At 46.2% G+C, this 18,016-nt stretch overlaps 1 protein-coding gene across 23 annotated transcripts in view; it reads left to right on the plus strand.

Moving 5' to 3' along the window:
- tcf7l2 (transcription factor 7 like 2) overlaps positions 1-18,016 on the plus strand; it is a 130,882-nt gene that overhangs the window by 102,163 nt on the left and 10,703 nt on the right. For 5 of the 23 annotated variants that reach the window (XM_046368808.1, XM_046368807.1, XM_046368809.1 and 2 more), the window contains 9 exons: positions 791-923; positions 2,959-3,061; positions 4,322-4,396; positions 13,314-13,451; positions 13,620-13,806; positions 14,342-14,449; positions 15,481-15,544; positions 16,353-16,403; positions 17,630-17,702. In XM_046368808.1, coding sequence (XP_046224764.1) covers positions 791-923; positions 2,959-3,061; positions 4,322-4,396; positions 13,314-13,451; positions 13,620-13,806; positions 14,342-14,449; positions 15,481-15,544; positions 16,353-16,403; positions 17,630-17,702 — 932 coding nt within the window. The remainder of the gene's footprint in view (positions 1-790; positions 924-2,958; positions 3,062-4,321; positions 4,397-13,313; positions 13,452-13,619; positions 13,807-14,341; positions 14,450-15,480; positions 15,545-16,352; positions 16,404-17,629; positions 17,703-18,016) is intronic. The other 18 variants (XM_046368811.1, XM_046368799.1, XM_046368804.1 and 15 more) reach the window with 14 other exon arrangements.

An 18,016-nucleotide genomic window follows, 5' to 3' on the forward strand; every position in this document is an offset into this window, starting at 1 on the left:
TTACATAGCTAAAACTCATTTGGCAAATATGTAGAAATTGATTTATTACAACATCCCCCTATCCCTTATACCTCCCCTCCTCCTCTACCCCCCAAAACCAGACACTGGGGGAGACAGAGCGAGGGGGGGTAGAGATCAGAAGGAGGAGAGGGAATCAGTGGGATAAACCACTAAAGGAGAGTGGGGGGATTGGATGGCGGAGTGTTGCTGTCTGCTGTTACAATGGCTGTGGATTTTACACGCGTTTGGTTGAAGCCCCCTTGTCATGCAGCCCCAATCCAAATCTAAAATGGCAGCCCTGCGTTTGAGATGGCATACCTGAGTGTCACTCATTACATTACATTTAAGTCATTTAGCAGACGCTCTTATCCAGAGCGACTTCAGAAGTGTTGTTAATTACCAACCACACACTTTTTCACTTGGCTCTGGCGGTTTGGCTCTCCGAAGGGGTTGATCGTTTGATAGCTCTCGTTTTTCAACAGCTTTCTGAGCCATGTTAGAATTCTCCTGTAGGCGCCTGCAATCTCTACCCCAAATATTAACATGCACTTCTCCTCTCTCTCTCTCTCTCTCTCTCTCTCTCTCTCTCTCTCTCTCTCTCTCTCTCTCTCTTCTCTCTCTCTCTCTCTCTCTCTCTCTCTCTCTCTCTCTCTCTTCTCTCTCTCTCTCTCTCTCTCTCTCTCTCTCTCTCTCTCTCTCTCTCTCTCTCTCTCTCTCTCTCTCTCTCTCTCTCTCTCTCTCTCTCTCTCTCTCTCTCTCTCTCTCTCTCTCTCTCTCTCTCTCTCTCTAGTCTAATAAAGTCCCAGTGGTACAGCACCCTCACCACGTGCACCCGCTCACGCCTCTGATCACCTACAGCAATGAACACTTCACACCGGGCAACCCCCCTCCGCACCTACAGGGAGATGTGGACCCCAAAACAGGTAAGACACACTACACTACACTACACTACACTACACTACACTACACTACACTACACTACACTACACTACACTACACTACACGGAGGCCCAGTTGCGAAATGGTTAACATGGTTTGCAAATGATTAACTCTCCAGCCACTCAGTCCTCCAATCCAAACAGTGATATTCCAGTTATTACCAGTTATTACCAGTTATTACCAGTTATTGCCAGTTATTGCCAGTTATTGCCAGTTATTACCAGTTATTACCAGGTATTACCTGCAATAAACATTATGACCTAATAGGGTAACTTACTTTCAGTATGTTGTACAGTGGTAAGTAATGCTTTGAAAGGTGTCTGGTTGTTTTGTTAGCGTTTTGGGGTCATAGTGGTCTCTTATTATGATTGTCCTCACAAAGGAGCAATAATAACGACCCTGCTGCTGTTTAATGCGCCAGATAATCGCCTTGCTTAATTGAGCTTAGTGTTAAATGAATGAACAAGCTATATTAAGGCCTCAGCACTGGATAGCAATGGAAAGCAACATTCGGAACGCTTTCCTCTGAGTAGTGTATCAGTCAGAGCCATTATGTCTATAGAACTAGGTCCTACAGCAGCCCGTTTGGAGCCCTTCTCAGCATCAAATGCGTAACTAACGATCTAGAACTTGTGATTACATTTTTTTTTTTTTTTTACTCAAATCCTAATTGTTCACAATTAGTTCGCCATCCTTTTTTTTGAGACCAGTGAGGGTTTTTCTACTTTCTGGATGCACAAAGTATTCTTCAGGTACCTGTCACTGAACAACGTCTGCTTTCCACATATCCGGCTCCGCCTTGTTGCTTTGGGTGTGACACAACCCGGCAACATACAGGCTGTGGATGGATTCACGCGGCCAGGTTTCTGCAGAACTCTTTATCTGGGTCCACTGTGACCTTATCGGCACCACCCAAAAACTGCTGCACCGACATGCAGGCCAGGCAGGCCCCCACTGTGAGAGAATGCACCGAAGACAATCAAAGTTCCTCTGCTACGCTGTCTGCCAGGGGAATTCAAACACGTCCTTGTCACTGTTGTTGTTGTTGTTGTTGTTCCTTTAACGCTCAACACCGGAACACCGGATGGTCTTGAGCGAGTTCTTTTCTCGCCAGACCTTTGGAGACCTAATGCTTTGGGTGGCTTGTGTGTGCGTGTTTTCTTTGCCCGTCAGCTGCCACAGGAGGTGAAAGCGGCATTGGCAAACGTGTGATCGTTTCGCCCTCTGTGCGAGCTGTCCTTATGTCGGACGTCTGTCACTGTTCGTCTTTGTTAAACATGAAGATGAATAGTGGAACATAGAGACAAGCAGGAGACCAAGGGCCCCTGTTTATAAGACCTGCTTCATAATGGCATAGGCATGTCATAACAGGTGTCATAGACAGTCATAAGAGCCGGTGTCAGTTGAAGACAGCTAGGCTAATACAACATGTAACACAGTACATTGGGTAAGCCGACAAGCTATGAAACAAGCTGGTCGTGAATAACACGAAGAGACGGTTGTAAACATCACTTCATTCATGCTTACGACAGTCAGATAACTTGCTGGGTCAGACCCGGTTTATTTTAGAGTCAAGCTCTACCTGCAGCCCTCTAAAGGAACATCTGTATGAGACTGTACACATCGTTTGTTATGTTAGCTTCTAAACCTCAATTATCACACGTTGTTAATCCTCTCATTCAATAGGAGACTAATGTGACAGGATCATGTTGGGGTAGTCACCCCCCCCCTCTTTCTTTCTCTCGGTCTCTCTCAACATGTTATGCCACCGTACCGCCTGACTCGGAACAGCTTTGATCAGGACGTGTGATTTAGCACTGCGGACATGCGGGCGCAACCGCACCTCCTCCTCCCTACCCACCCAGCTTCCAGTGATGTTGACATTGTTCGATTGTGAAATTCACAAAGGATTCATTTAACACTGACTTTTATTTTGGTTGTGGGGGGGGGGGGGCTGCGATGTTGGGAACAATTTGATAACTGTTTGCCCCTCTACCCTTTCTCTCTCTTTCTCTCCAGGAATTCCAAGGCCTCCACAACACCCAGACATATCTCCCTATTACCCTCTCTCACCTGGTGCTGTAGGCCAGATCCCCCATCCGCTAGGGTGGTTAGTACCACAGTAAGCAACCTTTTATTACTCTCCTTAATGACCCGTCCCTTAATTGTACGTAGTTCTGTCCTTGTTCTGTTCTTGTCTATTGATGCTCTGTAGTCCGTCGCGTCCTGTTTTGTGTTGGACCCCAGGAAGAGTGGCTGCTGCTTTTGCCACAGCTAATGGGGATCCTAATAAAATACCAAACACCTGTCATTAAGCATGTTGTACTACTCCAAGCATGCCCTGGTGTTGTTTGTAACTATGCCTAGATGTAGATTAAGAGCATTGAGTTCTGTTGTACATTACGTTGTAAAATCAGCATCTCTAATGTAGAAGATATAACGTAAAATAGTTCTCGGTCAGAGGCAATGTCTTCTGGTTTGTTGTGTATGCTAATATAGCTTGGTTTCAGTATTTTCCAGACTGGTAACATCATATAAGCAGAGTGCATAGGGAAAGCTCTGTATCCACTTATCTCAAACGGGGTCCTCTCAATTTTGATCAGGCACTGATTTGACTCCTAGCTGACCACATTGCAGAGAGAATGGCTAAGTCTCCCTCTCTACTGCTGTCTCCAGTTTATACATTCAAGCAATGGACTGACTCATGGGCCACAGAAGCACACTGTGGTTTCCTAAACCCCCCTCCAACCCCAACTTTGTGTCGAATGCTATTTTGCATGTCTCTGTATTGTCCAATTAGAGCAATGAACCGTGATTGCCCGTATTTTACCCACAATTCCACAGGGGGGCTATCCCTGGTTGACTCTTGTCAACACTTGTTAATATGACAAAAGGCTACAAATTAAGCTCTGTTAATTTAATGTTTTCTCACCGCGATCTAAATACCGGGAGAGGTCCCGAGCGCAGCCGCGGCACCCTTTCATTTGCTGCACTTTATTTTGGTATAAATTTACATTCATTATTGTTTGTCTTTAGATGTGTAGACCTCAATTAGCGTGATGGCTCCATTAAAGAGTTGCGCTTCGTCTTCAATTATCACAACAAAACACCTAGTTTCAGCTCGGGGAGGAAGGGGCCCCCTCTCCGTCGACACCGAGCGAAGGGTTATGAAATTTAATTAGCCATTCCTATCAGATTTGTGGCATTCAAATTGTTTGGAGTTTGCCTCTCCTTTGATCCGCACTCTGCAATCCCCTAGATTTGAGTCCTGATCAAATGAGAATAAAGAGGCCTGCGATCAGGGAGACGGAGAGGGCTTTACCTCCTCTACTTCCATCAACCCTGTTTCTTTACCTCCCTCTCTTCTTTGTCCTTCTCCTAGGCAAGGTCAGCCTGTTTACCAGGGTTTTAGACACCCCTACCCGACTGCACTCACTGTCAACGCATCCATGCAAAGGTGAGTTGAGCCTTGGGAGATACACACACACACACACACACACACACACACACACACACACACACACACACACACACACACACACACACACACACACACACACACACACACACACACACACACACACACACACACACACACACACACACACACACACACACAGGAGGAGGCTGTGATGCGGAGAGTGCACACTCCCGTCTCCACGCTCAAAAGGGCAATCCTCCAGTGTCCCCCACTAATGTGTTGAAATATTAATTATATGTATCACTTTCGAGCTAATGAGGCCCCTGAAGAACATTTACCCTAGCTGCATGTCAGGCACATCTGTAATGGACGGGTCCTTGCTGCTAGTTTTTAAACAACCAGACACGTCGATATGTAAATGTCTATACACTTAAAAGGAGAGAATGATGCATGCTGGGGCTTGACCCTTGGTTAGTTGTTTGTTGGGCCCATTAGGGTCCAGCTCAAGGGGAGGGCTCTGGACACAAGTGAACTGGGAGGGGGGGGGGGGCACCAATGTTTGTTGTTGTGTTATTTTTTTAACTGGGCCTGGTTCCCCCGGGGACTGTGCTATACTACTCTGCATTGTTGTTGCTGCGTTATGTGTTTTTAACTGGGCCTGGTTCCCCCGGGGACTGTGCTATACTACTCTGCATTGTTGTTGCTGCGTTATGTGTTTTGAACTGGGCCTGATTCTCCCAATACTCTGTATTGTATGGAATGTGGGAAGAGTTAACTGTGGATGACAAGTACCCCGTGATTTGTGTGGCTGCTCTTTCCCCATGTCCCTCTCCCCCAGCCCAGAGCAGTATTCACAGGCGTTTCAGTGCAGGCAGCTAGAGAGTTTGGAACTAGGAACCAGGCCAAACTTCAGCTTTATTGCAGGCTGATTGGAAAAGCAGCTCCTGAGGGTCGACTGTTCAAACCTCTGTGACGCTGATGGATAAGTGTGAGCGAGGGAGGAAAGGAGAGAGAGGGAGGAAAGGAGACAGAGGGAGGAAAGGAGACAGAGGGAGGAAAGGAGACAGAGGGAGGAAAGGAGAGAGAGGGAGGAAAGGAGAGAGAGGGAGGAAAGGAGACAGAGGGAGGAAAGGAGACAGAGGAGGAAAGGAGACAGAGGGAGGAAAGGAGAGAGAGGGAGGCCTCCAATGGGGTATAGCAAGGTTAATGTTGTGAAATAGTACCTAGAGTTTTGACATTGAACACGTTTCGTGTGCTCTCGGGTTCCTCATCTCTCTCTCGCTCTCTCACTCACACGCATCTTGAACGCTGCTTTTAATTAAAAGCAGAATAGCACATTCACACGGTTAAAAAAAAAGAGGATAGTTTGTCCTCTTTCTTGGTTAGCCTTACATTGAACATGTATATCTTCACATGTATTCCTCATTAATATACAACACTTACACATTTAGGTTGATAGTTTCATCACCTTGATCCAGACAAGCTCATGGCTTTAGTAACTGTTCACTGTAACACAGGCTGGTTATAAGCAGGGTTATTATAAAGGCTCTCATTTATAATCGCTACCCATCTATTGGATCCCTCTTCCACTCCCAGCGACTCCCTTAAAGCAGACGTTGCCCTCCCTCTCCCCAGCCCAGCCCTGGTTGCCCTGCTGTCCGGTGCAGTCAGGGTGTGTCTGGTTTCTGGTAGAGTTGGGTAGCCAGACTAACCGAGGTCTGGCAACGTCTAGTGGACCTGTGCTTTAAGTGACAGCTAATTCAGCTCTAATGACGGCCTTTACATTGTGATCATCTTATTTCCAGCGAGGCTAATTGAATCTGCTGGATGGGGGCTAGGGGGATTGGCTGTGGGGCTGGGGAGAGCTAATGCATTCTGATGAGACCTAATTGAATTAGCATAGCTGAATAGGTGGAGGTCTCCGTCTCTGGAGAAAGGGGATTTAGCACATCCTTGTTAAAACTGCAATGGGGGATTTGACAAAAAAATATGGCCATTTGGGTTGTCAAAGGCGAAGATAAATGGTGCAGAGTTGAAAGGTTTGGATAATTGTGTATATGACAGGGTTTCGGAAGCAAAAAAATGTAAACAAAAGGGCTTTCTTGCTTAAATATGCCTCAAGACATCCAGTAGTCATGAAGTCCAGTCCATGTCTAATAATCAAATCATATTTTATTGGTCACATACACTTATATATCAGATGTTATTGCAGGTGTAGCGAAATGCTTGTGTTCCTAGCTCCAACAGTGCAGTAATATATATATATTTTTTAAAATATTATTTTACCCCTTTTTCTCCCCAATTTCATGGTATCTATTTGGTAGTTAAAGTCTTGTCTCATCGCTGCAACACCCGTATGGACTCGGGAGAGGCAAAAGTCAAGAACCGTGCGTCCTCTGAAACACAACCCAACCAAGCGGGTTGCCCACTTAACCCAATGCCCACTTAACCCGGAAGCCAGCCGCACCAATGTGCACCCAGCCCGCCACAGGAGTCGCTAGTGCTCTTTGGGACAAGGACTTCCCTGCCGGCCAAGGTCTCCCCTAACCCGGACGACGCTGGGCCAATTGTGCGCCGCCCTATGGGACTCCCGGTCACAGCCTGCTGCGACAGAGCCTGGACTCGAACCAGGACCTCTAGTGACACAGCTAGCACTGTGATGCAGTGTCTTAGACCACTGCGCCACTCGGGAGGCCCAGTGCAGTAATATTTAACAATGACATGAGGCCTGAGTGGTTGAGATGTCCTGGTCCTGTATTTCACTGGGTAGCCAGATCTTAACAAGAGAACAATCCCCTAGTGCCACATACCGGCCCGATTAGGATGCAGAGGGTGAGTCTCACTTTCGTACATTGCACCCCCTCAATGAGCACCTTACACCCAGGACCTGTTAAAAAATACATTCTCTGGAAGGAAACAGGCGAGCAGGAGAGAGCAGAGTCAGTGGACGGAGCAAATGAAAATACATGATTTGAATAATGGGGTTGGAGCCATACAGGTCCTTCATATCTGGCAGGCCTGTGTGTGACACATGGGAGGAAGTGTAGGCCTCTCGCCCCCTGTCCTTTGATATGTTCCTTCCTCACCCCTCTCTCTCTCCCTTCCTCCCTCACCCCCTCTCTCTCTCCCTTCCTCCCTCTCTCTCTCTCCCTTCCTCACTCACCTCTCTCTCCCTTCCTCCCTCACCCCTCTCTCTCTCTCCCTTCCTCCCTCACCCCCTCTCTCTCTCTCTCTCTTCCTCCCCCCCCTCTCTCTCTCTCTCCCTTCCTCCCTCACCCCTCTCTCTCTCTCCCTTCCTCACTCACCCCCTCTCTCTCTCTCCCTTCCTCCCTCACCCCCTCTCTCTCTCTCTCCCTTCCTCCCTCACCCCTCTCTCTCTCTCTCCCTTCCTCCCTCACCCCTCTCTCTCTCTCCCTTCCTCCCTCACCCCTCTCTCTCTCCCTTCCTCCCTCACCCCTCTCTCTCCCTTCCTCCCTCACCCCTCTCTCTCTCTCCCTTCCTCCCTCACCCCTCTCTCTCTCCTTTCCTCCCTCACCCCTCTCTCTCTCTCCCTTCCTCCCTCACCCCTCTCTCTCTCTCTCCCTTCCTCCCTCACCCCTCTCTCTCCCTTCCTCCCTCACCCCTCTCTCTCTCTCTCCCTTCCTCACTCGCTACCTCTCAGACTTGTTTTTTTTCTGTGGAAGGGAAGGTGCGCCGGGGCGAGTCATTATACATTAACCAGGCACGGGGATACCGCCTCGCATTGGCAATTAAATGGCCCTGGCTGACACTGTGCCTCCGTTACAGCCAATGACCCACTCCCATCCCTGTCTTTCAGATTGAGACGTAGGAGCCTGGGGGTTGGGGGCTTCCTCTCTCTATCTCTCTCCCCCTCTGTTGGCTAAATTGGGCCACGGCGCTGTTCTGTGCTGATGAGGCTGGATGATGCCCCGCACATCAAAGGGATGGCCGTCATGTTTAAACCATAACCTGGGCCGCGCGGTGGCAGCTGGAGGGAGGGAGGGAAGTTGGGAGGGGGTGAGGGGACAGGAAGGAGGAGGAAAGTAGAGAAGGAAGAACATATATATATATTTTTAAATGCACAAAGAAAGGGAGAAGGAAGGAAAAAGAGAGAGAGTAGGGGAAATGCAGCGGCCTAATGATGGCTGATCTGCATCCACTGTCCCCTCAGCAGATGACATGGCACAAACACAAACGTGTCAATGATGAAGAGGGGAGAAGGGAGGAGAGAAGAGCAGCAGGAGCAAGAAAAGAGAGAGAGAGAGAGAGAGAGAGAGAGAGAGAGAGAGAGAGAGAGAGAGAGAGAGAGAGAGAGAGAGAGAGAGAGAGAGAGAGAGAGAGAGAGAGAGAGAGAGAGAGAGAGAAGAGTAGCAGCGGGAGAGAGAGAGAAAACACACTCCCCAGAGATCGCCTGCAACAGAAACTAGTTGTTCCTGGCGACCTGATGCTCATCATTATATTCTGGCTCCAAGCCATGCAGCCAGACACATCCAGATAATGAGCTGTTAAAGAAGAAAAATAATAAATTATTCCTCCTTTTTCCCCCTCCTTCATCCTCCACTCTTTTTCTACGATTTGTGTACGTACGGTCATGCGAAGCTGGGGCATATATATACTCTACACTCACATTCAAAAATAATCTTACATAGACATAATTACTCTCACTCACTCATCACACACACAACTGTGTTGCTCATTACTCTGTGAAGTGAATCCATATATGCAGGTTATTGCCCTCAATCAGTGTAGTTAATGATACTGGTGTTACGAAGATGTCGAGTAGGGGGATAAAGAATAACACCATTAGTAATCCAGATCTAGCATGAGGCCCAATGGAATCGAGGATGAGGCCCAATGGAATCGAGGATGAGGCCCAATGGAATCTAGAATGAGGCCCAGTGGAATCGAGGATGAGGCCCAATGGAATCGAGGATGAGGCCCAGTGGAATCTAGAATGAGGCCCAGTGGAATCTAGCAATGAGGCCCAATGGAATCGAGGATGAGGCCTAATGGAATCGAGGATGAGGCCCAATGGAATCTAGAATGAGGCCCAGTGGAATCGAGGATGAGGCCCAATGGAATCGAGGATGAGGCCCAGTGGAATCTAGAATGATGCCCAGTGGAATCTAGCAATGAGGCCCAATGGAATCGAATGTGAGGTCTAATGGAATCGAGGATGAGGTCCAATGGAATCTAGAATGAGGCCCAGTGGAATCGAGGATGAGGCCCAATGGAATCAAGGATGAGGCCCAGTGGAATCTAGAATGAGGCCCAGTGGAATCTAGCAATGAGGCCCAATGGATTCGAGGATGAGGTCCAATGGAATCTAGAATGAGGCCCAGTGGAATCGAGGATGAGGCCCAATGGAATCGAGGATGAGGCCCAGTGGAATCTAGAATGAGGCCCAGTGGAATCTAGCAATGAGGCCCAATGGAATCGAGGATGAGGCCCAATGGAATCTAGAATGAGGCCCAGTGGAATCTAGCAATGAGGCCCAATGGAATCTAGAATGAGGCCCAGTGGAATCTAGCATGAGACCCAATGGAATCTAGAATGAGGCCCAGTGGAATCTAGCATGAGGACCTCAAGGCCATCAGACTGTTAAACGGCCACCACTAACATTGAGTGGCTGCTGCCAACACACTGACTCAACTCCAGCCACTTTAATAATGGGAATTGATGTAAAATATACAGTGCCTTGCGAAAGTATTCGGCCCCCTTGAACTTTGCGACCTTTTGCCACATTTCAGGCTTCAAACATAAAGATATACAACTGTATTTTTTTGTGAAGAATCAACAACAAGTGGGACACAATCATGAAGTGGAACGACATTTATTGGATATTTCAAACTTTTTTAACAAATCAAAAACTGAAAAATTGGGCGTGCAAAATTATTCAGCCCCTTTACTTTCAGTGCAGCAAACACTCTCCAGAAGTTCAGTGAGGATCTCTGAATGATCCAATGTTGACCTAAATGACTAATGATGATAAATACAATCCACCTGTGTGTAATCAAGTCTCCGTATAAATGCACCTGTACTGTGATAGTCTCAGAGGTCCGTTAAAAGCGCAGAGAGCATCATGAAGAACAAGGAACACACCAGGCAGGTCCGAGATACTGTTGTGAAGAAGTTTAAAGCCGGATTTGGATACAAAAAGATTTCCCAAGCTTTAAACATCCCAAGGAGCACTGTGCAAGCGATAATATTGAAATGGAAGGAGTATCAGACCACTGCAAATCTACCAAGACCTGGCCGTCCCTCTAAACTTTCAGCTCATACAAGGAGAAGACTGATCAGAGATGCAGCCAAGAGGCCCATGATCACTCTGGATGAACTGCAGAGATCTACAGCTGAGGTGGGAGACTCTGTCCATAGGACAACAATCAGTCGTTATTATTATTATTACAACAATCAGTCGTATATTGCACAAATCTGGCCTTTATGGAAGAGTGGCAAGAAGAAAGCCATTTCTTAAAGATATCCATAAAAAGTGTTGTTTAAAGTTTGCCACAAGCCACCTGGGAGACACACCAAACATGTGGAAGAAGGTGCTCTGTTCAGATGAAACCAAAATTGAACTTTTTGGCAACAATGCAAAACGTTATGTTTTGCGTAAAAGTAACACAGCTCATCACCCTGAACACACCATCCCCACTGTCAAACATGGTGGTGGCAGCATCATGGTTTGGGCCTGCTTTTCTTCAGCAGGGACAGGGAAGATGGTTAAAATTGATGGGAAGATGGATGGAGCCAAATACAGGACCATTCTGGAAGAAAACCTGATGGAGTCTGCAAAAGACCTGAGACTGGGACGGAGATTTGTCTTCCAACAAGACAATGATCCAAAACATAAAGCAAAATCTACAATGGAATGGTTAAAAAATAAACATATCCAGGTGTTAGAATGGCCAAGTCAAAGTCCAGACCTGAATCCAATCGAGAATCTGTGGAAAGAACTGAAAACTGCTGTTCACAAATGCTCTCCATCCAACCTCACTGAACTCGAGCTTTTTTGCAAGGAGGAATGGGAAAAAAATTCAGTCTCTCGAGACATACCCCAAGCGACTTACAGCTGTCATCGCAGCAAAAGGTGGCGCTACAAAGTATTAACTTAAGGGGGCTGAATCATTTTGTACACCCAATTTTTCAGTTTTTGATTTGTTAAAAAAGTTTGAAATATCCAATAAATGTCATTCCACTTCCTGATTGTGTCCCACTTGTTGTTGATTCGTCACAAAAAATACAGTTTTATATCTTTATATTTGAAGCCTGAAATGTGGCAAAAGGTCGCAAAGTTCAAGGGGGCCGAATACTTTCGCAAGGCACTGTATCACTAGCCACTTTAAACAATGCTACTTAATATAATGTTTACATACCCTACATTATTTATGTCATATGTATACGTATATACTGTACTCTATATCATCTACTGCATCTTTATGTAATACATGTATCACTAGCCACTTTAAACTATGCCACTTTGTTTACATACTCATCTCATATGTATATACTGTACTCGATACCATCTACTGCATCTTGCCTATGCCGCTCTGTACCATCACTCATTCATGTATCTTTATGTACATATTCTTTATCCCTTTACACTTATGTGTATAAGGTAGTAGTTTTGGAATTGTTAGCTAGATTACTCTTTGGTTATTACTGCATTGTCGGAACTAGAAGCACAAGCATTTCGCTACACTCACATTAACATCTGCTAACCATGTGTATGTGACAAATAAAATGTGATTTAATTTGATTTGAACAATGGAATCTAGAATGAGGCCCAGTGGAATATAGCAATGAGGCCCAATGGAATCTAGAATGAGGCCCAGTGGAATATAGCAATGAGGCCCAATGGAATCTAGAATTGAGGCCCAGTAGAATCTAGCAATGAGGCCCAATGGAATCTAGAATGAGGCCAAGTGGAATCTAGCATGAGCCCAATGGAATCTAGAATGAAATTCTAGAATCTAGCATGAGGCCCAATGGAATCTGGAATGAGGCCCAGTGGAATCTAGCATGATGCCCAATGGAATCCAGCATGAGGCCCAGTGGAATCTAGCACGAGGCCCAGTGGAATCTAGCACGAGGCCCAATGGAATCTAGAATGAGATTCTAGATTCTAGAATCTAGCATGAGGCGCAATGGAATCTGGAATGAGGCCCAGTGGAATCTAGCATGAGGCCCAGTGGAATCTAGCACGAGGCCCAATGCAATAGGCCTAACACAGAAAAGGTGCCTTGCCCATGGTTAAAGCTAAGGCCTAGGAGCTGAAGATGTTTAAACATGACCTCAGTTTTGACATCAGCTTACACCACAGATTGGCATAAGACCCCACATACCTGTAGTTTGCCACATTGTAAAGGGGCCAAGACATCCTGGAACTTGTATTTGTCATCCACAGTCCGGAGAAGGGTGGCAGCACTAAACACTGACTTGCCATTGGAGGAAGACACTATTTTGGCTCAGCTATAGAAGCATGTGAGGACTTGTTAAAGCCTATTAGAGTTGAAGTGTCTGTATGGGCCATTTTGGCAGAAAATGACTGTCCTGTCCTTCCATTTGAAACTCTTCCCACTTCAAAACAAAACAGCTCTCATTTTTTAAATGAATACTGTGAAATATGACTCGTGATGTGTAGTGTGTGTGTGTACTGGGTAACTGTTTCCATGTGATCGTGAGATACAAATTCTGTGATACTCATGGACCGAATCCTTTCTTGATATACGCGTGCGAAACTCAAGCTTTTGTGTAAGTCATGCATTGAATCTCAATGACAGATTTGCACAAAAATCCAACTGTCCCGCTCGAACCTCAAGTTAGGATTCGGCCCTATACAACATGTGCACGTCTGTATGAATGCTCGAGTGAGCATACTCTGTCTCTGTTTGTGTCTACATGTGTCCATCTTCCATTTCACACGTGTCCACTCTGACGATTTACACAGTTTTCTGTCCTCCAGGTTCCCTCACCACATGGTCCCCCCTCATCACAGTTTGCACCAGACCGGCATCCCCCACCCCGCCATCGTCACGCCCAACGTCAAGCAAGAGTCCTCCCACAGCGACATCGGCCTCAACAGCTCGTGAGTACACACATCTGCGCACACACACACACACTCACCTCTGCTTATCTTTTACCATTGTAAACTAAATGGCAGTAGAGGAAAACTTGGCACTGGTGTTGTTGTTCTAAATTCTACCATTACAATAAGCTGTTTAATACCAATTCTGGGTATTTGCCAACCATACAGTACTATACTGTACACACTCCACAGGAAACACCAGGACTCGAAAAAGGAGGACGAGAAGAAGAAGCAGCCCCACATCAAGAAGCCGCTGAACGCCTTTATGCTCTACATGAAGGAGATGAGGGCCAAGGTGGTGGCCGAGTGCACGTTGAAAGAGAGCGCCGCCATTAACCAGATACTGGGACGAAGGGTGAGAGAGAGAGAGAGAGAGAGAGAGAGAGAGAGAGAGAGAGAGAGAGAGAGAGAGAGAGAGAGGGAGACATGGCACCGCCATAGGCACATACTCGCTCATTTTACACATACAGCTTGGTAACTCCCTGTACAAGGGACTATGCATAGGGCAGGTAGCCTGGCGGTTAAGAGCGTTGGGCCAGTACACCAAAAGGTCGCTGGCTCGAATCCCTGAGCTGACTAAGTGACACATCTGTCGTTGTGCTCTTGAGCAAGGCCCTTAACCATACTTGCTCTGGATGAGAGTTTCTGCTAAATGAATCAAACGTGAAATGAAAATATCCACCCCCACACCCTGTATGGTTTAGTTGACTATAGGCCTGCTACTGGGTCTGGTAGACAAAGGCAACATGTCTTAGTTTGTCTCTACTTCTCACTGCTCTTGACTGAACACCGTCTTCTTCTACTGTTGACACTTTTTGCACTCTTCTCTTTCTATTATGTCCTTCCCCCTGTCATCCCCTCCCTCTCCCTTTCCACGTGTCCGTCTGTAGTGGCACGCCCTAACGCGAGAGGAGCAGGCGAAATACTACGAGCTGGCCAGGAAGGAGCGACAGCTTCACATGCAGCTCTACCCCGGCTGGTCTGCACGAGATAACTATGTAAGTTTTTAAGTTTTCAACACGTACCTCCTGTACTTCTCCTCTCCACAAGGACGTGTGTCTGGGATGAGTGCTCTTACTGTTCCGTCTGAGCTGAGAGCTCACCTCGCTAGCAATGCCTGTTGACTGCTTCCCTAGACACCTCAGCCAATGGAATCTACAATATACTTTACAGTAGATTTGCCGGGCTATATAGAACAGGGTCTAAAGTCCCTGGAATTCTGATGCTGATAGGATGTTTCTCTCCCAGCGTTTGCTGTGCGTCCAGCAGTTCAGGGGTCATCGTACACCCTTGCAAAGGTCAGGTTGGCCAGTGAAACTTTGACTCCTCTCAGCCTGCACAAAGTATTCTGCAAATCTGACTCCCTCGCTAGAAACCAACAAAGCCTCTACGATGGTCACTAAACGAGAGGAAACCAACAAAGCCTCTACGATGGTCACTAAACGAGAGGAAACCAACAAAGCCCCTACGATGGTCACTAAACGAGAGGAAACCAACAAAGCCTCTACGATGGTCACTAAACGAGAGGAAACCAACAAAGCCTCTACGATGGTCACTAAACGAGAGGAAACCAACAAAGCCTCTACGATGGTCACTAAACGAGAGGAAACCAACAAAGCCTCTACGATGGTCACTAAACGAGAGGGAACCAACAAAGCCTCTACGATGGTCACTAAACGAGAGGGAACCAACAAAGCCTCTACGATGGTCACTAAACGAGAGGAAACCAACAAAGCCTCTACGATGGTCACTAAACGAGAGGAAACCAACAAAGCCTCTACGATGGTCACTAAACGAGAGGAAAACAAGTCAAAAGATTACAACAGAAGAGCAAGAGAGAGAGAGAAAAAATACAGAAAGGGAGAAGAGGGGAAATTCTGCAATGTCTTGTAGTGGCAGTTAAAACTGGCGGGCAGAGAAAGAGTTGAATGAATGAATGAACAAACAGAAAGATGGGCCCGTTTTCATTTCACGTGTCAGGTCCTCTGCAATATAATAACTAAGGTTCCTGTCTATTTCTCTTGTTTTGGCGGCTAACCAACAGGGCAAGAAGAAGAAGAGGAAACGGGATAAGCAGCCAGGAGAGGGCAATGGTAAGTGAGCGGCAGGTCTCTCTCCTGTTAGGAGACCCTTCATGTGTTCAGGACTGTGTGACATCTTGCAAGATAATAGTCTAGTTCGTCTTTCCCCCTCTACTGCTTTTTATTTGATTTCTGTGTTGACGTGCTCGTTTTTTCCCTACTACAGAGTTATGCTACACGTAATGCAATATATAAATGGTAGACTTGCTTGTTACCCCCTCCTTCCATTCCCCACCTCCTCCCATAGCCTTCCCCAGCTAATAACGTTAAATATGCATGACCCCCCCCCACACACACACACACACACACACACTTTACCCCCCAGCATTTATGAAACGTTGATATGTGTGTTTTGAGAATGTGAAATTGAAGCGTTACGATAGTTATTAACATTAACTTTGCCAGTGTTGTGTGTCTGCGTGTTATAATGCCTGTGCCCTGCAGATAGACTGTGCTTGTGTGCCTGCGTGTTATAATGCCTGTGCCCTGCAGATAGACTGTGCTTGTGTGTCTGCGTGTTATAATGCCTGTGCCCTGCAGATAGACTGTGCTTGTGTGTCTATAACCTGGGCCACCCCTGCTTGTTTTCATGCATGCTTTTTAATCACCCCGACAAAGGGGGAAATAATCACCCACTTCTTAAAATTAAGGAGGTTTACTAATTCTATTACTTCTTCATTTTATATTCTTATTATTCACATTCTTGTGATATTCCATACTGTGGGTTGAGAAGGAGAAATGCGGAATGTGAAACTGTATTTTACTCTCGTTTACGTGACGATCCCCTCTTGAAGGCCTCTCCATCTGTTCTTTTTTTCAGAACACAGAGAATATTTTCCAAACCCTTGCCTTTCACTCCCTCCGATTACAGGTGCTAATGTCATTTTGAGTCTCAAATTACTCATTTGTTTTTTTTTCTCCTCTCTTTTCAGTTTATTATGTATTTATCTCTGCATGTGAAATATATCTGATTTAAAATACATTTTACTTTAAGCTAAATGCAATAATTTGAAGGATGTTATATGCTTTCTTTGCTTCTTTCTTTCTTAAAATGTTTCTTATGTTAGTCTATTTGACCATTTTTTTTACACTAGCAAAAAAAAAAAGTATGTTTTATTTGATATACTTACATATTTATTTAATGACGCTTCTGTTTTTAAGCCATTTATTCAAGAACAATCTTCCCCATTTGGCCAAATCCATATGTTGTATATATTTCTAGTGGTGGCTGTTAAGTTAACGTAATCTTAATATTGAGTATGACCCAGAGATTTTACGCCAGTCAGGGTAAACCTCCTTAATCTATTTGCTTCAGTAGCTGTGCTTGTGCCTTTCCCTGGGCCAGAATGAGTTGGGCCTATTCCCCTTCTACACGGTCTCTCCTCAAACTAAGGCCTGGATTCACTCGCCATAGGATTCCCTCTTTGGCCCAGCTGTCACTTTGCGCTACATTGGGATTATTAAGCCACTATGGTAGAAAACCGTCTGCCAGGTGTTTGAATTCAGGTCTAAGCACAGTAGTAGTGCCCTTGCTGCATTCAGTAAGGTTGAACCCTTTAATGCTTTCCCTGGCTGAGACTAACCCAAACCTCCACTTAGTGTAACAGACAGATACTGCCGCCTCTTCCTACCTACCACCTCTAGCCTCTCCTTCTCAAATATGGCGATAAAAAGTAGAACTATGAATGGCACTTGGCAGAAATGTAATCAAGTCTGCATTATTTCCCACCTTATATTCTGCTCCTTTAACAAATACGGATGCTCTGTTTATTGGCTTTATCCTTCTATTAAAGGGGAAGTGACGATCCTTTTGTTCCACATAATCTTTGCACATTTATGCACTTGTTTGCTTTTTGCTTGCGGTTTGATGACTAACGTCTGAAAGACTAACGGTGTCTTCTGACAGTCCTTTCTGTAAAGACATACTGCATCTTTTTTAATTAGAGGGGAAATGAGCTAGATATGCCACGATTACGAAGCTCACAGACTCACTGGTTTCCGTTTTTTTTCTCCTTTATTTCTCTCCTCTTTCTCTTCCCTCCCTTTTTGGTTATTCTTCCTCCTGTCTGCTGGCTTCCCTCCCTGTTGTGGCATCAGACCTGAGCGCTCCTAAGAAGTGTCGAGCGCGCTTTGGGCTCGATCAGCAGAATAACTGGTGTGGCCCGTGCAGGTGTGTATGGTGTGTGCCGGCGTGAACGCCGGGGGCCAGGTGATGGCTGCTCGCTGAGCTGGGACTTCCTCCTTCCCTCCCCGCCTCCCACTCTCCTTCCTTCGCCAGGCTGTCGCCACCTCCCGACTCTTCCTCCAACCCAGCCCTGCTAGTCTGGCCTGCCTCTAGTTGTGTTGGGAACAGGGCTAACAGGGTATGCGTTAATGTCCGTGTGTGTGTGTGTGTGTGTTTGTTGGTGTGAGTGGTGTTTGTCTGTACCCAAGTCTAGATTGCAGCATATAGATGTGGGGTTGGGTGGGTCCTATAGGGTATAT

Source organism: Oncorhynchus gorbuscha, linkage group LG11, assembly GCF_021184085.1.
Source record: "Oncorhynchus gorbuscha isolate QuinsamMale2020 ecotype Even-year linkage group LG11, OgorEven_v1.0, whole genome shotgun sequence".
NCBI lineage: Eukaryota > Metazoa > Chordata > Actinopteri > Salmoniformes > Salmonidae > Oncorhynchus > Oncorhynchus gorbuscha.